The sequence below is a fragment of the Salvelinus namaycush genome, chromosome 5, assembly GCF_016432855.1.
Source record: "Salvelinus namaycush isolate Seneca chromosome 5, SaNama_1.0, whole genome shotgun sequence".
Taxonomy (NCBI): Eukaryota; Metazoa; Chordata; class Actinopteri; order Salmoniformes; family Salmonidae; genus Salvelinus; species Salvelinus namaycush.
Window position 1 is genome coordinate 73,744,085 of NC_052311.1, and position 21,739 is coordinate 73,765,823.

General features: G+C 45.1%; 2 protein-coding genes across 5 annotated transcripts in view; one reads left to right on the forward strand and one right to left on the reverse strand.

Annotated features, from left to right (window-relative positions):
- LOC120048892 (MDM2 binding protein) overlaps nucleotides 1–15,697 on the reverse strand; it is a 66,790-nt gene extending 51,093 nt beyond the window's left edge. For 2 of the 3 annotated variants that reach the window (XM_038995202.1, XM_038995201.1), the window contains exons 1-9: nucleotides 15,544–15,697; nucleotides 15,261–15,344; nucleotides 15,045–15,118; nucleotides 11,302–11,444; nucleotides 10,632–10,690; nucleotides 8,382–8,526; nucleotides 8,097–8,211; nucleotides 4,678–4,800; nucleotides 3,235–3,264 (exon numbers count right to left, since the gene is read on the reverse strand). In XM_038995202.1, the coding sequence (XP_038851130.1) occupies nucleotides 3,235–3,264; nucleotides 4,678–4,800; nucleotides 8,097–8,211; nucleotides 8,382–8,526; nucleotides 10,632–10,690; nucleotides 11,302–11,444; nucleotides 15,045–15,118; nucleotides 15,261–15,344; nucleotides 15,544–15,601 (831 nt within the window). In that variant the 5' untranslated portion in view covers nucleotides 15,602–15,697. The remainder of the gene's footprint in view (nucleotides 1–3,234; nucleotides 3,265–4,677; nucleotides 4,801–8,096; nucleotides 8,212–8,381; nucleotides 8,527–10,631; nucleotides 10,691–11,301; nucleotides 11,445–15,044; nucleotides 15,119–15,260; nucleotides 15,345–15,543) is intronic. The other variant, XM_038995203.1, reaches the window with a different exon arrangement.
- A 274-nt stretch (nucleotides 15,698–15,971) lies between these two features.
- mrpl13 (mitochondrial ribosomal protein L13) overlaps nucleotides 15,972–21,739 on the forward strand; it is a 36,407-nt gene continuing 30,639 nt past the window's right edge. For both annotated transcript variants that reach the window (XM_038995204.1, XM_038995205.1), the window contains exons 1-4: nucleotides 15,972–16,070; nucleotides 18,248–18,371; nucleotides 20,427–20,520; nucleotides 20,751–20,811. In XM_038995204.1, the coding sequence (XP_038851132.1) occupies nucleotides 16,044–16,070; nucleotides 18,248–18,371; nucleotides 20,427–20,520; nucleotides 20,751–20,811 (306 nt within the window). In that variant the 5' untranslated portion in view covers nucleotides 15,972–16,043. The remainder of the gene's footprint in view (nucleotides 16,071–18,247; nucleotides 18,372–20,426; nucleotides 20,521–20,750; nucleotides 20,812–21,739) is intronic.

The following is a 21,739-nucleotide window of genomic DNA, read 5'->3' on the forward strand; positions in this document are numbered from 1 at the left end:
TAGGGTAGGACAGTGAGTCAGTAGCAGACAGAACTGGAAGGTTGGAGGTAGGGTAGGACAGTGAGTCAGTAGCAGACAGAACTGGAAGGTTGGAGGTGGGGTAGGACAGTGAGTCAGCAGCAGACAGAACTGGAAGGTTGGAGGTGGGGTAGGACAGTGAGTCAGCAGCAGACAGAACTGGAAGGTTGGAGGTAGGGTAGGACAGTGAGTCAGCAGCAGACAGAACTGGAAGGTTGGAGGTAGGGTAGGACAGTGAGTCAGTAGCAGACAGAACTGGAAGGTTGGAGGTAGGGTAGGACAGTGAGTCAGTAGCAGACAGAACTGGAAGGTTGGAGGTAGGGTAGGACAGTGAGTCAGTAGCAGACAGAACTGGAAGGTTGGAGGTAGGGTAGGACAGTGAGTCAGTAGCAGACAGAACTGGAAGGTTGGAGGTAGGGTAGGACAGTGAGTCAGTAGCAGACAGAACTGGAAGGTTGGAGGTAGGGTAGGACAGTGAGTCAGTAGCAGACAGAACTGGAAGGTTGGAGGTAGGGTAGGACAGTGAGTCAGTAGCAGACAGAACTGGAAGGCTGGAGGTAGGGTAGGACAGTGAGTCAGTAGCAGACAGAACTGGAAGGCTGGAGGTAGGGTAGGACAGTGAGTCAGTAGCAGACAGAACTGGAAGGTTGGAGGTAGGGTAGGACAGTGAGTCAGTAGCAGACAGAACTGGAAGGTTGGAGGTAGGGTAGGACAGTGAGTCAGTAGCAGACAGAACTGGAAGGTTGGAGGTAGGGTAGGACAGTGAGTCAGTAGCAGACAGAACTGGAAGGTTGGAGGTAGGGTAGGACAGTGAGTCAGTAGCAGACAGAACTGGAAGGTTGGAGGTGGGGTAGGACAGTGAGTCAGTAGCAGACAGAACTGGAAGGTTGGAGGTAGGGTAGGACAGTGAGTCAGTAGCAGACAGAACTGGAAGGTTGGAGGTAGGGTAGGACAGTGAGTCAGTAGCAGACAGAACTGGAAGGTTGGAGGTAGGGTAGGACAGTGAGTCAGTAGCAGACAGAACTGGAAGGTTGGAGGTGGGGTAGGACAGTGAGTCAGCAGCAGACAGAACTGGAAGGTTGGAGGTAGGGTAGGACAGTGAGTCAGTAGCAGACAGAACTGGAAGGTTGGAGGTAAGGTAGGACAGTGAGTCAGCAGCAGACAGAACTGGAAGGTTGGAGGTAGGGTAGGACAGTGAGTCAGTAGCAGACAGAACTGGAAGGTTGGAGGTAGGGTAGGACAGTGAGTCAGTAGCAGACAGAACTGGAAGGTTGGAGGAAGGGTAGGACAGTGAGTCAGTAGCAGACAGAACTGGAAGGTTGGAGGTAGGGTAGGACAGTGAGTCAGTAGCAGACAGAACTGAAAGGTTGGAGGTAGGGTAGGACAGTGAGTCAGTAGCAGACAGAACTGGAAGGTTGGAGGTAGGGTAGGACAGTGAGTCAGTAGCAGACAGAACTGGAAGGTTGGAGGTAGGGTAGGACAGCGAGTCAGTAGCAGACAGAACTGGAAGGTTGGAGGTAGGGTAGGACAGCGAGTCAGTAGCAGACAGAACTGGAAGGTTGGAGGTAGGGTAGGACAGCGAGTCAGTAGCAGACAGAACTGGAAGGTTGGAGGTAGGGTAGGACAGCGAGTCAGTAGCAGACAGAACTGGAAGGTTGGAGGTAGGGTAGGACAGCGAGTCAGTAGCAGACAGAACTGGAAGGTTGGAGGTAGGGTAGGACAGCGAGTCAGTAGCAGAGAGAACTGGAAGGTTGGAGGTAGGGTAGGACGGTGAGTCAGTAGCAGACAGAACTGGAAGGTTGGAGGTAGGGTAGGACAGTGAGTCAGTAGCAGACAGAACTGGAAGGTTGGAGGTAGGGTAGGACAGTGAGTCAGTAGCAGACAGAACTGGAAGGTTGGAGGTAGGGTAGGACAGTGAGTCAGTAGCAGACAGAACTGGAAGGTTGGAGGTAGGGTAGGACAGCGAGTCAGTAGCAGACAGAACTGGAAGGTTGGAGGTAGGGTAGGACAGCGAGTCAGTAGCAGACAGAACTGGAAGGTTGGAGGTAGGGTAGGACAGTGAGTCAGTAGCAGACAGAACTGGAAGGTTGGAGGTAGGGTAGGACAGCGAGTCAGTAGCAGACAGAACTGGAAGGTTGGAGGTAGGGTAGGACAGTGAGTCAGTAGCAGACAGAACTGGAAGGTTGGAGGTAGGGTAGGACAGTGAGTCAGTAGCAGACAGAACTGGAAGGTTGGAGGTAGGGTAGGACAGTGAGTCAGTTGCAGACAGAACTGGAAGGTTGGAGGTAGGGTAGGACAGTGAGTCAGTAGCAGACAGAACTGGAAGGTTGGAGGAAGGGTAGGACAGTGAGTCAGTAGCAGACATAACTGGAAGGTTGGAGGTAGGGTAGGACAGTGAGTCAGTAGCATACAGAACTGGAAGGTTGGAGGTAGGGTAGGACAGTGAGTCAGCAGCAGACAGAACTGGAAGGTTGGAGGTAGGGTAGGACAGTGAGTCAGTAGCAGACAGAACTGGAAGGTTGGAGGTAGGGTAGGACAGTGAGTCAGTAGCTGGTAGAACTGGAAGGTTGGAGGTAGGGTAGGACAGTGAGTCAGTAGCAGACATAACTGGAAGGTTGGAGGTAGGGTAGGACAGTGAGTCAGTAGCAGACAGAACTGGAAGATTGGAGGTAGGGTAGGACAGTGAGTCAGTAGCTGGTAGAACTGGAAGGTTGGAGGTAGGGTAGGACAGTGAGTCAGTAGCAGACATAACTGGAAGGTTGGAGGTAGGGTAGGACAGTGAGTCAGTAGCAGACAGAACTGGAAGGTTGGAGGTAGGGTAGGACAGCGAGTCAGTAGCAGACAGAACTGGAAGGTTGGAGGTAGGGTAGGACAGTGAGTCAGTAGCAGACATAACTGGAAGGTTGGAGGTAGGGTAGGACAGTGAGTCAGTAGCTGGTAGAACTGGAAGGTTGGAGGTAGGGTAGGACAGTGAGTCAGTAGCAGACAGAACTGGAAGGTTGGAGGTGGGGTAGGAAAGTGATTAATGGTCACACTGGCAGTCAGATAGAGTAGAACTCATCTGAGGGTAACTTGTGGTCAGAGTTGGTCTAGGAGGCAGGGGGTACAGTAGGACGTAGGCGGTAGGGTAGGAGGTTGGGTAGGGCAGTAAGTAATGACTACAGTGGCACACTAGTGGTCTGGTTAGTCAGGGGAGGATAGGATAGGACTACTCACCTCCGACTGTAGATTTTGGTCAGAGTTGGTCTGGGAGGGTAGGGAAGGATATGTTAGGATAGGATAAGGTGGGATAGGATAGGATAAGGTGGGGTAGATTTGGGTGGGGTAGGATAGGATAAGGTGGGGTAGGATAGGATAAGGTGGGGTAGTATAGGATAAGGTGGGGTAGTATAGGATAAGGTGGGGTGGGGTAGAATTGGATAAGGTGGTGTAGGATAGGATAAGGTGGGGTAGGATAGGATAGGGTGGGGTAGGATAGGATAAGGTGGGGTAGGATAGGATAGGGTGGGTTAGGATAGGATAGGAAGGGATAGGATAAGGTGGGGGGTAGGATAGGATAAGGTGGGGTAGGATAAGGTGGGGTAGGATAGGATAAGGTGGGGGGTAGGATAGGATAAGGTGGGGTAGGATAGGATAAGGTGGGGGGTAGGATAGGATAAGGTGGGGTAGAATAAGGTGGGGGGTAGGATAGGATAAGGTGGGGTAGATTTGGGTGGGGTAGGATAGGATAAGGTGGGGTAGGATAGGATAAGGTGGGGTAGGATAGGATAGGGTGGGGTAGGATAGGATAAGGTGGGGTAGTATAGGATAAGGTGGGGTAGTATAGGATAAGGTGGGGTGGGGTAGAATTGGATAAGGTGGTGTAGGATAGGATAAGGTGGGGTAGGATAGGATAGGGTGGGGTAGGATAGGATAGGGTGGGTTAGGATAGGATAGGAAGGGATAGGATAAGGTGGGGGGTAGGATAGGATAAGGTGGGGTAGGATAAGGTGGGGTAGGATAGGATAAGGTGGGGGGTAGGATAGGATAAGGTGGGGTAGGATAGGATAAGGTGGGGTAGAATAAGGTGGGGGGTAGGATAGGATAAGGTGGGGGGTAGGATAGGATAAGGTGGGGGGGAGGATAGGATAAGGTGGGGTAGAATAAGGTGGGGGGTAGGATAGGATAAGGTGGGGGGTAGGATAGGATAAGGTGGGGTAGAATAAGGTGGGGGGTAGGATAGGATAAGGTGGGGGGTAGGATAGGATAAGGTAGGGGGTAGGATAGGATAAGGTGGGGGGTAGGATAGGATAAGGTGGGGTAGGATAGGATAAGGTGGGGGGTAGGATAGGATAAGGTGGGGTAGAGTAAGGTGGGGGGTAGGATAGGATAAGGTGGGGGGCAAGGTAGGATAAGGTGGGGGGCAGGATATGATAAGGTGGGGGGTAGGATAGGATAAGGTGGGGGGCAGGGTAGGATAAGGTGGGGGGTAGGATAGGATAAGGTGGGGTAGGATAAGGTGGGGGGTAGGATAGGATAAGGTGGGGGGTAGGATAGGATAAGGTGGGGGGCAGGGTAGGATAAGGTGGGGGGTAGGATAGGATAAGGTGGGGTAGGATAAGGTGGGGGGTAGGATAGGATAAGGTGGGGTAGGATAAGGTGGGGGGTAGGACTACTCACCTCTGAGTGTAGCTTGTGGTCAGAGTTGTTAAGGGATCCTGGATCAGAAGGCAGCAGGCTGTACCATGTCTCTCTATCCTGGGCTCTGAGGGAGAAGCCTTCAAACCTCACCTCAGAGGCAAACTGTTAGACAGCGCAGGAGAGAAATCAATAGGACAGCATCGTTAGTGAACTCAAACTGGGTTTCCATTTTAGAAAAGAGATTTCCCAAGACAGCCTGTTCTCACTGTAATCAATGTCTCGGGTTTTAGTGAGGTCCCGGGGGGGGTCCCAAGACATTTTAACAGAGTTGAAGCTAATTTACTGCATTTCTGTACAATTTAAAAACTAAAAAATGATATTTTGGAGAGCAGCAAAAATGACCCCTGCCTTTGGTTGTGATGAGCGATTAGTGCTTTTTGAGGTCGGTTCACTTTCATTACAAAAAAAAATTATCACGATTTTCGATTTAGTTTATTTTGTTAAACATATGCACTACGCAATCTGTGGGTTGAATGCTGGAACACAGAATAAAACAATTCATAAAATTCCCATGACTGCCCATTAATGATTCACATGACTTTAATATTATATTTCAGTTGTGTATATTACATTTGCTTTCTCTGATGACTTTATTATTTCATTCTGTCATCATCTCATCTCCATAGAGCTGCTACCTGTGCTGCCTGACAAAATCACTATTTCATTAGTTCTTTCAAGTAAATTAGGCTGCTGAATACCAACTATCAATCACTTAGATGATGTATTTTCAGGTAGAGATTCCTTCGAAGCAACTGTCCTCTATCCCTCTCGATCGCACGTTCTTCTGTATCTTCTCTTCCACTCCACGTCTTGCGCCACACAGACCGGACAAGTAGGCGAGCAATGGATTATGGTCATTGTAGTTAATTGCTATGTTGTTTTCTGTGCTGAAACTACAACTCCCTACTACATCGCACAGTTGGGCTTAATCAGATTTATCTCTAGAGAAACTGCGCATTGAGCTCACCAAAAAAAAAACTAAAAAACTAAATGAAATTCAAATAATTTAACAGATATTTGTATTATGTAGTTCTGTCCTTGAGCTGTTGTCTATTAATGTTCTATATTATGTCATGTTTTGTGTGGACCCCAGGAAGAGTAGCTGCTGCTTTTGCAACAGCTAAATGGGGATCCTAATAAAATACCGAATATCAAAAATATTGGTCCAATCAGTTGTTTAAAAACTGAAAAACAACATAAATTTAATTACAAAACACATAACCTATTAGCCACTACACTGACCTCACATTAACTCAGCACCAGGATTAAAAACTATCATTTAATACATACAGAGGAATCTGTTAGCAGAAAAAGTATTTTATGAACAAATAGTGGCTAATGACTTATGCCATGTTAACCTGATTTTTGAGTGAGATTGATTTTGTTAGTCAATGGGGGCTCCCTGGAGGTCAGGGCCTCTGGGCACGTTTCATGTGCCTAGTGGATAATTCAGCAAAGATTACTACGAGTTTAGATAACTGGCTAGACTAATTTACCAATAACAAAATGATATACCTTTTTAACTGATATGGGCTAATTGAGTGACTGTCAGTGAGTGACATGAAACATAACTTCTGATGCACAACCAAGTTAAGAAATGGCACCTTGTGTATTCTACTATTCTAACTCTCAACAATAAATCGAGACCCCGACGGAGTTCCTTTTTTAAAAATGTATTAGGGAAAAAATGACCAAGGTCCGGACCTCAGTGTCCTGAAACGTATCTACGGCCCTATCAATGTCCCAGAGGAACTCATTTATATTCCTATGGAAAACCCTAATTACACATTGTAACAGTGACAGCTGAGCTGATGTCTTCTGAAGGATGTAAAGGGGAAAGGTCAACTCTAGAGAGGAAGTTGTGTTGTAAAGTTACAGATATAAAATGTGTGATCTTGACTTGGCAAAAATACACTCTATAATCAAAAGAACATTAAAAAGGCTAAATTCACAACACGTCTATCAAGTCTCATTGAGTACAAGCAGTACCAAGACGGCGGATCTACAATCAATAACGGCTGAGTCATAAGAGCAGGGGTGGAGACTGGGGTTTGGGTCCAGGGCCAGGCACAGCAGATTCTCATGCCCCCCTGTGTGCCAGTCAGGGGGCTGGGTGAAGAGGTGAGTAACCCTGGCAGTGGTCCAGTGTGCCAGTCAGGGGGCTCTGGATTTGCAGTGACCCTTAACCCCTGTCTCCAAGCCCAGCAAGGCCTCCAGACAGAAGAGCCCTTCATTACAGCCCTAGGCTTGGCACACACTGAGAAACCTGACCCACACATGACCCCTATACATTCTCCCAGGGCAGCATAATCTACAGTGCATTCTGAAAGTATTCAGGCCACTTCCTTTTTCCACATTTTGTTACATTACAGCCTATTCCCCCTCAGGAGACTGAAAAGATTTGGCATGGGTCCTCAGATCCTCAAAAGGTTCTACAGCTGCACCATCGAGAGCATCCTGACTGGTTGCATCACTGCTTGGTATGGCAACTGCTCGGCCTCCGACCGCAAGGCACTACAGAGGGTAGTGCGTATGGCCCAGTAGATAACTGGGGCCAAGCTTCCTGCCATCCAGGACCTCTATACCAGGTGGTGTCAGAGGAAGGCCCTAAAAATGGTCAAAGACTCCAGCCACCCTGGTTATATACCGTTCTCTCTGCTACTACACGGCAAGCGGTACCGAAGCACCAAGTCTAGGTCCAAGAGGCTTCTAAACAGCTTCTACCCCCAAGCCATAAGACTCCTGAACATCTAATCAAATGGCTACCCAGACTATTTGCATTTCCCCCCCCCCTCCCTCTTTTACTCTGCTGCTACTCTCTGTTTATTATCTACGCATAGTCACTTTAACTCTACCTATATGTACATATTACCTCGACTAACTGGTGCCCCCCTGTATATAGTCTCTCTATTGTTATTTTACAGCTATTTTTTAATTATTTGTTACTTTTATTTCTTATTCTTTTTTAAATTCTTAAAACGGCATTGTTGGTTAAAGGCTTGTTAGTCAGCATTTCACTGTAAGGTCTACTACACTTGTTGTATTCAGCATTTCACTGTAAGGTCTACTACACTTGTTGTATTCAGCATTTCACTGTAAGGTGTTACTGTTAATACATTTGCAAAAAAATCTAAACCTGTTTTTGCTTTGTCATTATAGGGTATTGTGTGTAGATAGAGGGGGGGGGGGGGGAACAATTTAATCAATTTTAGAATAAGTCTAACGTAACAACATGTGGAAAAAGTCAAGACTTTCGGAATGCACTGTACATCATATTGTAATACTTCAAATACACACTTTCCTTTCGCATTGCTGATTTACTAACATACACCCCCTAGTGGTCAAGTATATGGATACAACAGATACTTGTATAAACCATTCTGACTAAATAATCTTACCTTTTTCTCTCTAATGAGAACACCTCCTCTCCATAACTCCCTCTCATCAATACAGGTCATGATGCTACTGGAATCTACTACTCTGGCTGACAGGTGGGAGGCTGGCGTCTGCCACCTGGAGGAACAAGTAAAGAAGGAGAGACATCAGTTTATCTGTGTATTTAGCCATTCAACAACTCTATGCTGCCCTCTAGTGGTAAAATGGAGTTAACACAGGAACAACTGCTAGGAGGATTCCGGTGTCAAGTGGACTCGTCATTTTGCATAATGGTTCTTTGTCCTTACCCAGCTTGGTGTTCAGTCACTATGGTCATCTTGGCTGAGTGCCATGTCTGCATGTGTTTCAATGAGCCAATCACAGGGAGGAAGTCCTTCAGTTTAGGAGCTTCTTCAGCAAAACCCAGAAATATCACATCTAGCAGAGCTTTTCCTGGAGGAGAAACAGAGTCAGCGATAAAACACCTAGTAAACTGACACAAATATTACATCTAGGAGAAACAGAGGGGAACAGAGTCAGCCATAAAACACCTAGTAAACTGACAAATATTACATCTAGGAGAAACAGAGTCAGCCATAAAACACCTAGTAAACTGACACAAATATCACATCTAGGAGAAACAGAGTCAGCCATAAAACACCTAGTAAACTGACACAAATATTACATCTAGGAGAAACAGAGTCAACCATAAAACACCTAGTAAACTGACACAAATATTACATCTAGGAGAAACAGAGGGGAACAGAGTCAGCCATAAAACACCTAGTAAACTGACACAAATATTACATCTAGGAGAAACAGTCAGCCATAAAACACCTAGTAAACTGACACAAATATTACATATAGGAGAAACAGAGTCAGCCATAAAACACCTAGTAAACTGACACAAATATCACATCTAGGAGAAACAGTCAGCCATTAAACACCTAGTAAACTGACACAAATATTACATCTAGGAGAAACAGAGGGGAACAGAGTCAGCCATAAAACACCTAGTAAACTGACACAAATATTACATCTAGGAGAAACAGAGGGGAACAGAGTCAGCCATAAAACACCTAGTAAACTGACAAATATTACATCTAGGAGAAACAGAGTCAGCCATAAAACACCTAGTAAACTGACACAAATATCACATCTAGGAGAAACAGAGTCAGCCATAAAACACCTAGTAAACTGACACAAATATTACATCTAGGAGAAACAGAGTCAACCATAAAACACCTAGTAAACTGACACAAATATTACATCTAGGAGAAACAGAGGGGAACAGAGTCAGCCATAAAACACCTAGTAAACTGACACAAATATTACATCTAGGAGAAACAGTCAGCCATAAAACACCTAGTAAACTGACACAAATATTACATATAGGAGAAACAGAGTCAGCCATAAAACACCTAGTAAACTGACACAAATATCACATCTAGGAGAAACAGTCAGCCATTAAACACCTAGTAAACTGACACAAATATTACATCTAGGAGAAACAGAGGGGAACAGAGTCAGCCATAAAACACCTAGTAAACTGACACAAATATTACATCTAGGAGAAACAGAGGGGAACAGAGTCAGCCATAAAACACCTAGTAAACTGACACAAATATCACATCTAGGAGAAACAGAGTCAGCCATAAAACACCTAGTAAACTGACACAAATATTACATCTAGGAGAAACAGAGTCAGCCATAAAACACCTAGTAAACTGACACAAATATTACATCTAGGAGAAACAGAGGGGAACAGAGTCAGCCATAAAACACCTAGTAAACTAACACAAATATTACATCTAGGAGAAACAGAGTCAGCCATAAAACACCTAGTAAACTGACACAAATATCACATCTAGGAGAAACAGAGTCAGCCATAAAACACCTAGTAAACTGACACAAATATTACATCTAGGAGAAACAGAGTCAGCCATAAAACACCTAGTAAACTGACACAAATATTACATCTAGGAGAAACAGAGTCAACCATAAAACACCTAGTAAACTGACACAAATATTACATCTAGGAGAAACAGAGGGGAACAGAGTCAGCCATAAAACACCTAGTAAACTGACACAAATATTACATCTAGGAGAAACAGAGTCAGCCATAAAACACCTAGTAAACTGACACAAATATTACATATAGGAGAAACAGTCAGCCATAAAACACCTAGTAAACTGACACAAATATCACATCTAGGAGAAACAGAGTCAGCCATTAAACACCTAGTAAACTGACACAAATATTACATCTAGGAGAAACAGAGGGGAACAGAGTCAGCCATAAAACACCTAGTAAACTAACACAAATATTACATCTAGGAGAAACAGAGTCAGCCATAAAACACTTAGTAAACTGACACAAATATCAGATCTAGCAGAGCTTTTCCTGGGAGAGAAAGAGAGGGGAACAGAGTCAGCTATAAAACACAACACAATCCACGGCATGTAGGAAATATAGAGAACTCCTGGATAAGATACATGAATATAGAGGAATCTTTCTCGGTCTGACAAAATGAACCAAGGTGAATGGAGTGAGTTACCTGGAGGGGGAAGCTTGTCTGATAACAGGTGTAGTCCCTCTGCTGCCTCTTCATACAACCTGTAGTCATCACAAATCACACATTTATTCATACAACTATTCATTTATTCACCACTGACAGGGCACTACATTTCAATACAGCCAGGAAATGTGATATTCAGAAGTTCTAGAACATCTCAGAGGAAATAAGGTAAACTTTGTATGTTTGCTTAAACACTGCAGAAGTAGTATTATAGAAGAGCACAGAGCTGGGATGTGCAACAGAATTAAAACAGGGCTCTATGCTGACATGTTTTACAAGGAGCACATGTGCTCCTAAGTTGAAACATTTAGGAGCACAAAAATAAAATATTTGAGAAAGAGTGTTTTAATGATAAGAAATGACTAAACGTTTTTGGGGTGTTCTATGCTAAATCAAGCACAATGTACCCTCAAATATTTGAGTCACTTAGGCGAGACAAAAATATTCAGCTGGCCCTTTAAGGCAGGGAGGTTGCCGTGGTAATGGTGAAACTCGCATGTCTGACTGAGACCGAAACTCCGGTCACTTTGTACTTATACATTTTACTCGTACACCTGCTCATACTTGACTTTTGCAGTTCGGCCAAACATCTATTTTTAGATGTATTTCTAATGGTGGCACTGTAGAGCCCTGTGAACATCACTCATACTGTGTCTGCTGTGGGTCAGGCTGGTCAGTCTTCTCCTCCTGGTCATCCAGAGCACCGAGACAGGCCTCCATAGTGCTGGGGCTTTCCTCCTGCTCATCGTTCTTCTGACAACTACCCAGCTCCTCCCACTCTGTACTGCAGAACTACAACCAGACACAGGAAGGATGACAGTCAGTCAATGTGGTCAATAGGTGATGACAGTCAGCCAATGTGGTCAATAGGTGATGACAGTCAGTCAATGTGGTCAATAGGTGATGACAGTCAGTTAATGTGGTCAATAGGTGATGACAGTCAGTCAATGTGGTCAATAGGTGATGACAGTCAGCCAATAGGTGATGCCAGTCAGTCAATGTGGTCAATAGGTGATGACAGTCAGCCAATGTGGTCAATAGGTGATGACAGTCAGTCAATGTGGTCAATAGGTGATGACAGTCAGCCAATGTGGTCAATAGGTGATGACAGTCAGCCAATAGGTGATGCCAGTCAGTCAATGTGGTCAATAGGTGATGACAGTCAGCCAATGTGGTCAATAGGTGATGACAGTCAGCCAATGTGGTCAATAGGTGATGACAGTCAGTTAATGTGGTCAATAGGTGATGACAGTCAGTCAATGTGGTCAATAGGTGATGACAGTCAGTCAATGTGGTCAATAGGTGATGACAGTCAGCCAATGTGGTCAATAGGTGATGACAGTCAGTTAATGTGGCCAATAGGTGATGACAGTCAGCCAATGTGGTCAATAGGTGATGACAGTCAGTTAATGTGGTCAATAGGTGATGACAGTCAGCCAATGTGGTCAGTAGGTGATGACAGTCAGCCAATGTGGTCAGTAGGTGATGACAGTCAGCCAATGTGGTCAGTAGGTGATGACAGTCAGCCAATGTGGTCAGTAGGTGATGACAGTCAGTTAATGTGGTCAGTAGGTGATGACAGTCAGTTAATGTGGTCAGTAGGTGATGACAGTCAGCCAATGTGGTCAGTAGGTGATGACAGTCAGCCAATGTGGTCAGTAGGTGATGACAGTCAGCCAATGTGGTCAGTAGGTGATGACAGTCAGTCAATGTGGTCAATAGGTGATGACAGTCAGTCAATGTGGTCAATAGGTGATGACAGTCAGCCAATAGGTGATGACAGTCAGTCAATGTGGTCAATAGGTGATGACAGTCAGTCAATGTGGTCAGTAGGTGATGACAGTCAGTCAATGTGGTCAGTAGGTGATGACAGTCAGTCAATGTGGTCAATAGGTGATGACAGTCAGTCAATGTGGTCAATAGGTGATGACAGTCAGTCAATGTGGTCAATAGGTGATGACAGTCAGTCAATGTGGTCAATAGGTGATGACAGTCAGCCAATGTGGTCAGTAGGTGATGACAGTCAGCCAATGTGGTCAGTAGGTGATGACAGTCAGTCAATGTGGTCAATAGGTGATGACAGTCAGTCAATGTGGTCAATAGGTGATGACAGTCAGCCAATAGGTGATGACAGTCAGTCAATGTGGTCAATAGGTGATGACAGTCAGTCAATGTGGTCAGTAGGTGATGACAGTCAGTCAATGTGGTCAGTAGGTGATGACAGTCAGTCAATGTGGTCAATAGGTGATGACAGTCAGCCAATGTGGTCAATAGGTGATGACAGTCAGTCAATGTGGTCAATAGGTGATGACAGTCAGCCAATGTGGTCAATAGGTGATGACAGTCAGCCAATGTGGTCAGTAGGTGATGACAGTCAGCCAATGTGGTCAGTAGGTGATGACAGTCAGCCAATGTGGTCAGTAGGTGATGACAGTCAGTCAATGTGGTCAATAGGTGATGACAGTCAGTCAATGTGGTCAATAGGTGATGACAGTCAGTCAATGTGGTCAATAGGTGATGACAGTCAGCCAATAGGTGATGACAGTCAGTCAATGTGGTCAATAGGTGATGACAGTCAGTCAATGTGGTCAGTAGGTGATGACAGTCAGTCAATGTGGTCAGTAGGTGATGACAGTCAGTCAATGTGGTCAATAGGTGATGACAGTCAGCCAATGTGGTCAATAGGTGATGACAGTCAGTCAATGTGGTCAATAGGTGATGACAGTCAGTCAATGTGGTCAATAGGTGATGACAGTCAGTCAATGTGGTCAATAGGTGATGACAGTCAGTCAATGTGGTCAATAGGTGATGACAGTCAGTCAATGTGGTCAATAGGTGATGACAGTCAGTCAATGTGGTCAATAGGTGATGACAGTCAGCCAATATGGTCAATAGGTGATGACAGTCAGTCAATGTGGTCAATAGGTGATGACAGTCAGTCAATGTGGTCAATAGGTGATGACAGTCAGTCAATGTGGTCAATAGGTGATGACAGTCAGTCAATGTGGTCAATAGGTGATGACAGTCAGTCAATGTGGTCAATAGGTGATGACAGTCAGTCAATGTGGTCAATAGGTGATGACAGTCAGTCAATGTGGTCAATAGGTGATGACAGTCAGTCAATGTGGTCAATAGGTGATGACAGTCAGTCAATGTGGTCAATAGGTGATGACAGTCAGTCAATGTGGTCAATAGGTGATGACAGTCAGCCAATGTGTTCAATAGGTGATGACAGTCAGTCAATGTGTTCAATAGGTGATGACAGTCCGTTAATGTGGTCAATAGGTGATGACAGTCAGTCAATGTGGTCAATAGGTGATGACAGTCCGTTAATGTGGTCAATAGGTGATGACAGTCAGTCAATGTGGTCAATAGGTGATGACAGTCAGTTAATGTGGTCAATAGGTGATGACAGTCAGTCAATGTGGTCAATAGGTGATGACAGTCAGTCAATGTGGTCAATAGGTGATGACAGTCAGTCAATGTGGTCAATAGGTGATGCCAGTCAGTCAATGTGGTCAATAGGTGATGCCAGTCAGTCAGTGGTCAATAGGTGATGCCAGTCAGTCAATGTGGTCAATAGGTGATGCCAGTCAGTCAATGTGGTCAATAGGTGATGCCAGTCAGTCAATGTGGTCAATAGGTGATGGCAGTCAGCCAATGTGGTCAATAGGTGATGACTTTCAGTCAATGTGGTCAATAGGTGATGACAGTCAGTCAATGTGGTCAATAGGTGATGCCAGTCAGTCAATGTGGTCAATAGGTGATGCCAGTCAGTCAATGTGGTCAATAGGTGATGACAGTCAGCCAATAGGTGATGCCAGTCAGTCAATGTGGTCAATAGGTGATGCCAGTCAGTCAATGTGGTCAATAGGTGATGACAGTCAGTCAATGTAGTCAATAGGTGATGACAGTCAGACAATGTGGTCAATAGGTGATGACAGTCAGTCAATGTGGTCAATAGGTGATGACAGTCAGCCAATAGGTGATGACAGTCAGTCAATGTGGTCAATAGGTGATGGCAGTGAGTCAATGTGGTCAATAGGTGATGACAGTCAGCCAATAGGTGACGACAGTCCGTCAATAGGTGATGACAGTCAGCCAATAGGTGATGACAGACAGCCAATAGGTGATGGCATTCAGCCAATAGGTGATGACAGTCAGCCAATATGGTGAATAGGTTTGAGGACCCCCCCCCCTAAAGAAACAGAAGACTGTGATGAATGTGTCATGTATAACTGATGAAATGGTTGGATGTTGTGTTCAACAGTAGAAGCTGCTTGCGGAGCAGGACATAGGCAGACATCTCCAGTGTAAAACACAAAGAAGGACAGAGTCGGGTCAGAAAGACATCCCTGACTAATACAAGACATTCCTTGACATGACACTTACCTGAGATGTCCCATGGCATGTCTGGACAGCAAAATACCACCTCTGTGAGGCTGGATCACCACTCAGAGAGCAGGCTTAGGAGGCAGATGAGAAAGATTACTGAATCACATTTAGCAAATGTTACTTAACCCATTACAATATTTAAAGCAGGTAAACATATTGCAATCGTTTCTGCAAGCAAGACACCTGACACACACAAACAACGCATTGGTTTACCTGGAAACAAAGAAACCCTCCGTTTTGAAGTACAATTGGAGATGTTCCCCAGTTTATCATAGATCTGTTTGGCAGCCTCCAACGCTATAAAATAAACGATTACAATAATTCAAGAAGTTATGACTTACATTTACAAGAACACCACCATTGCTCATAGTATGTTAATCATCCTTTCTACTATAGATGGCTCTGCTGCTGCCTACTACATTACAGTAACTTAGCTAGTTACTGTATCTTGAAAAACACGAAATCCGAGTCCACTACAAAGGTATAGTTAACGTACCCTTCGCGCATTTATCCTCTTCTTGGTTAAAAGAAACAACTAGCACGTACCGATCCATTCCTCTGAATACTCTACCATCAGTGTTCAGTATAAATGTAAATAAAAAGTTGTGTGGACTTTTTTTCGTATTACGAAATTCATTTCCGTGCGCTCTCTCTGGTGAAACGGAAGTTGTCGTCTAGAGTTCTGGTGACGTCAAGGCGCAACTTCAAAATACAACCGGCGGGAAAATACATGTTTAATGACCATGAGCGATATTATCAAAACCAAATATTGTTTGGCATATTCTTTGATGGTCATCTCCCTAAATATATACCAATGTCATCGGCTACATATTAGTAACCGAAAATGTGCTAGTTATCCATTCAGGATTTCAGGAACAGATTTACAATTTGGACCCAGGAACTGAGTTTTTATCCATGTTTCGACTCAATACAAAGCTGCACCATCTGCTCACATTGGGGGTCAATCTGGAATGATGTGCTCGTAATTAATGTAATATGTCCAGTTTTACTAAATCTGCCCAGGTAAGACTTTACTTTTATACATAACAGCATGTGATTTAATTTCATTTAGAACTAGCATTAAATGTGTCAGTGTTAGTTATATGCAAAACTCATCGCTATCCGATGGTACATGTAGCTAACGTTAGCTAGCTAGCTATCCGCAATCTGTCCAGCTAGCTAATCTTTTTATTAAACTCTAGTCTTAAATTACAGTGGGATCTTTTCATGCAATGATTTATAGTATGAATTTAATCCGTGTGCCCAAGCCAGCCTGCAGCTACATGTTTGTGGCTTGAGAGCTGACAACTGTGTGTTGATGAGGGATGCTGTGCTACTACTGTGTGTTGATGAGGGATGCTGTGCTACTACTGTGTGTTGATGAGGGATGCTGTGCTACTACTGTGTGTTGATGAGGGATGCTGTGCTACTACTGTGTGTTGCTGAGGGATGCTGTGCTACTACTGTGTGTTGATGAGGGATGCTGTGCTACTACTGTGTGTTGCTGAGGGATGCTGTGCTACTACTGTGTGTTGCTGAGGGATGCTGTGCTACTACTGTGTGTTGATGAGGGATGCTGTGCTACTACTGTGTGTTGATGAGGGATGCTGTGCTACTACTGTGTGTTGCTGAGGGATGCTGTGCTACTACTGTGTGTTGATGAGGGATGCTGTGCTACTACTGTGTGTTGATGAGGGATGCTGTGCTACTACTGTGTGTTGCTGAGGGATGCTGTGCTACTACTGTGTGTTGATGAGGGATGCTGTGCTACTACTGTGTGTTGATGAGGGATGCTGTGCTACTACTGTGTGTTGAGGAGGGATGCTGTGCTACTACTGTGTGTTGCTGAGGGATGCTGTGCTACTACTGTGTGTTGATGAGGGATGCTGTGCTACTACTGTGTGTTTATGAGGGATGCTGTGCTACTACTGTGTGTTGATGAGGGATGATGTGCTACTACTGTGTGTTGCTGAGGGATGCTGTGCTACTACTGTGTGTTGATGAGGGATGATGTGCTACTACTGTGTGTTGATGAGGGATGCTGTGCTACTACTGTGTGTTGATGAGGGATGATGTGCTACTACTGTGTGTTGATGAGGGATGCTGTGCTACTACTGTGTGTTGATGAGGGATGCTGTGCTACTACTGTGTGTTGATGAGGGATGATGTGCTACTACTGTGTGTTGAGGAGGGATGCTGTGCTACTACTGTGTGTTGATGAGGGATGCTGTGCTACTACTGTGTGTTGATGAGGGATGATGTGCTACTACTGTGTGTTGATGAGGGATGCTGTGCTACTACTGTGTGTTGATGAGGGATGCTGTGCTACTACTGTGTGTTTATGAGGGATGCTGTGCTACTACTGTGTGTTGATGAGGGATGATGTGCTACTACTGTGTGTTGATGAGGGATGCTGTGCTACTACTGTGTGTTGATGAGGGATGCTGTGCTACTACTGTGTGTTGATGAGGGATGATGTGCTACTACTGTGTGTTGCTGAGGGATGCTGTGCTACTACTGTGTGTTGATGAGGGATGCTGTGCTACTACTGTGTGTTGATGCTGTGCTACTACTGTGTGTTGAGGAGGGATGCTGTGCTACTACTGTGTGTTGATGAGGGATGATGTGCTACTACTGTGTGTTGCTGAGGGATGCTGTGCTACTACTGTGTGTTGATGAGGGATGCTGTGCTACTACTGTGTGTTGATGCTGTGCTACTACTGTGTGTTGAGGAGGGATGCTGTGCTACTACTGTGTGTTGATGAGGGATGCTGTGCTACTACTGTGTGTTGATGCTGTGCTACTACTGTGTGTTTATGAGGGATGCTGTGCTACTACTGTGTGTTTATGAGGGATGCTGTGCTACTACTGTGTGTTGATGAGGGATGCTGTGCTACTACTGTGTGTTGATGAGGGATGATGTGCTACTACTGTGTGTTGCTGAGGGATGCTGTGCTACTACTGTGTGTTGAGGAGGGATGCTGTGCTACTACTGTGTGTTGAGGAGGGATGCTGTGCTACTACTGTGTGTTGCTGAGGGATGCTGTGCTACTACTGTGTGTTGCTGAGGGATGCTGTGCTACTACTGTGTGTTGATGAGGGATGCTGTGCTACTACTGTGTGTTGATGAGGGATGCTGTGCTACTACTGTGTCTGAAACTCTGAATTGCCTTGATCTCTCTCTATTCCCCTTTATTCAGCAATGGGCTACCTTTGCCAGGTCGTGGTACCTGATAGACGCTCGGATGCAGCCTCCAGGGAAGATTGCCACTATGTGTGCAATCAGGCTACAGGGGAAACACAAACCTATCTACCATGCACTGAGTAAGTAGACAGCGAGCTAGTATGCCCATTTAGAAATGTACGAATGGTGTGTTTTCCTGAATATGTGTGACTGTGCAATACAGTCTGCAGTTGATTTGAGTATTTCATTTGATGTTTTCTTCACAGCCAGCCAGGACATATTCTCCATATTCAGAGATGTTTTTGCAGCTATAACAATGACCACATGGTGGGGCTAAAGGATCACTGTGAAACCAATAGACCCCAACTATGCACATAACCAGAAGGCATAATACCCACCACTTATTTTTCATCAACCTTTCAAAACCTGTGTCTCTTCACACTAATTTGATTGTGAGGTGAATGTCTCGTCACCTGATGTAAAGGTCCATGTGTGTGGACAGGGACATGTGTAACCTGTATTTAACCAGGCAAGTCAGTTAAATTCTTATTTACAATGACGACCTACCCCGGCCAATGCTGGGTCAATTGTGCGCCGCCCTATGGGACTCCCAATCACGGCCGGATGTGATACAGCCTGGATTCGAACCAGGTACTATAGTGACGCCTCTTGCACTGAGATGCAGTGCCTTACACCACTGCGCCACTCGGCAGCCCCTCAGGGATAGAGAACCATGTCCGTTACTTTCCCCTCATCCCTGGAGCTGTGCTCTGTTAATGGCTGTGTGTGGACAGGGACCCCGAGGAATAGAAAACTCTGTCCATTACTTTCCCCTCTTCCCTGGAGCTGTGCTCTGTTACCAGCTGGAATCCTATTCTATGACGCTGTTTTACCTATTCTATTAAATGTTTCATGCTGGTTGTTGAATGACCATTCAAACTAAGAAGGGGTTAATTCTCTTGTTTTATATAGTACCAGTCAAAAGTTTGGACACACCTACTCATTCAAGGGTATTTCTTTATTTTTTACTATTTTCTACATTGTAGAATAATAGTGAAGACATCACAACTATGAAATAACACATGGAATCATGTAGTAACCAAAAAAGTGTTATATTTTAGGTTCTTCAAAGTGGCCACCCTTTGCCTTGAAGACAGCTTTTCACACTCTTGGCATTCTCTTAACCAGCTTCACCTGGAATGCTTTTCCAACAGTCTTGAAGGAGTTCCCACATATGCTGAGCACTTGTTGGCTGCTTTTCCTTCACTCTGTGGTCCAAACTCATCCCAAACCATCTCAATTGGGTTGAGGTCGCTGATTGTGGAGTCCAGGTCATCTGATGCAGCACTCCATCACTCTCCTTCTTGGTCAAATAGCCCTTACACAGCCTGGAGGTGTGTTGGGTCATTGTCCTGTTGAAAAACAAATGATAGTCCCACTAAGGGCAAACCAGACAGGATGGTGTATCGCTGCAAAATGCTGTGGTAGCCATGCTGGTTAAGTGTGTTAACTGTGCCTTGAATTCTAATTAAATCACAGACAGTGTCACCAGCAAAGCACCCCCACACCACCTCCTCCATGCTCCATTCACCTACTCTGCATCTCACAATGACAGAGTGGTTGGAATCAGAATTCTAAATGTTGGACTCGTCAGACCAAAGGACAGATTTCCACCGGTCTAATGTCCATTGCTCGTGTTTCTTGGCCCAAGCACATTTCTTCTTATTTGTGTCCTTTAGTAGTGGTTTCTTTACAGCAGTTCGACCGTGAAGGCCTGAACAGAGTCAGCCATAAAACACCTAGTAAACTGAGATGTGTCCATTACTTGAACTCTGTGAAGCATTTATTTGGGCTGCAATGTCTGAGGCTGGGAGTTCTAATGAACTTATCCTCTGCAGCTGAGGTAACTCTGGGGCTTCCTTTCCTGTAGCGGTCCTCACAAATCCTCACGCTCTAACCACTAGGCTACCTGCAAGTCAACCTCTTAGTCATCTATCATTCTCTACCCATATATCTAATTCAGAAACCACCTTTTTTTTTGTGGTGGCAGGCAATCGAATGATGAATCTTTTCCTGCATTCCTTGATGATCTTTTGAAAGGAGCTAAAGAACATTCCTTTGGAACATGTCAGCAACATGTGTTTGTGTCGAGTTGTTGATGTTTTGTAATGAGCGCGTGTCTCTGTGTTCCTCAGGTGATATTGGAGACCATGTAGTAGTCATGAACACCAGACACATAGCCTTCTCTGGGAACAAATGGGAACAGAAGATATACTCCTCTCACACCCAGTAAGGCCTTGCTCAGACTGTCTGTTACACATGGAATAATTAGTGAACACAAACAAGTGTTATTCTGTATCTGTGTTTACTCATCAATCAAGAAGAACTTCATTGAAACATGCAGCATGTGAACTGATCTGTGTAATGAGGGATGTGGTTGACTAAGCCTATGTGTGTAAAGTGGATTGTTATACAAAAGTGTGTCTTCCTCTAAATTCAGTCTTGTTTCTTTCCCAAAGGTACCCGGGGGGATTTAAACAAGTCACAGCCACCCAGCTACATTTGAAAGACCCCAAAGCGGTAAATATTGCGAGTCAGTTTATTAGGTACACCCGTCTAGCACCGAGTCGGACCCCCCCTTTGCCTCCAGAACAGCCTGAATCCTTTGGGAACATTCCACAGGGATGTTGGTCCATGTTGACGCGATGGCATCACGCAGTTGCTGCAGATTGGATGGCGGTACACCACAGCCACCAGCCTGTACCGTTGACACCATCTGGACTCTGATGGACTCTGCCATCAGCATGACTCAACAGAAACCGCGGTTCATCGGACCAGGGAATGTTTTCCACTCCTCAATTGTCCAGTGTTGGTGATCATGTGCCCACTGGAGCAGCTTCTTCTTATTTTTAGCTGATAGGAGTGGAACCTGGTGTGGTCGTCTGCTGCAATAGCCCATCCGTGACAAGGATCGATGAGATTTGCTTTCTGAGATGCCGTTCTGCATACCACTGTGCTGTTATTTGTCTGTTGGTGGCCTGTTGGCTCGCACGATTCTTAGTCTTCTCCTTCCACCTCATCAACGAGCTGTTTTACAGGACTGCAGCTGACTGGATGTTTTGTGTGTGTCTCTCCGTTCTCTGTAAACTCTAGACGTTGTCGTGTGTGAAAAGCCCAGGAATGCAGCCATTTCTGAGATACTGGATCCGGGGCGTCTGGCACCCACCATCATACCGCGCTCAAAGTCGCTTAGGTCACTGGTTTTGCCCCTTCTAACGTTCAATAGAAGGGTAACTGAATGCCTCGATGCCTGTCTGCCTGCTTTATATAGACAGCCACGGCCACGTGACTCACTGTCTGGAGGAGCGATCCGTTTACGTGAACAGGCTGGTGTACCTAATAAACTGACCGGTGAATTAACTACTGTTTTATTTGTGGGCTACTGCAGTCTGTTTGGAAACACTGAATAAACACTGTCCTCTCAGGTGTACCTATACAGTAACTTCAG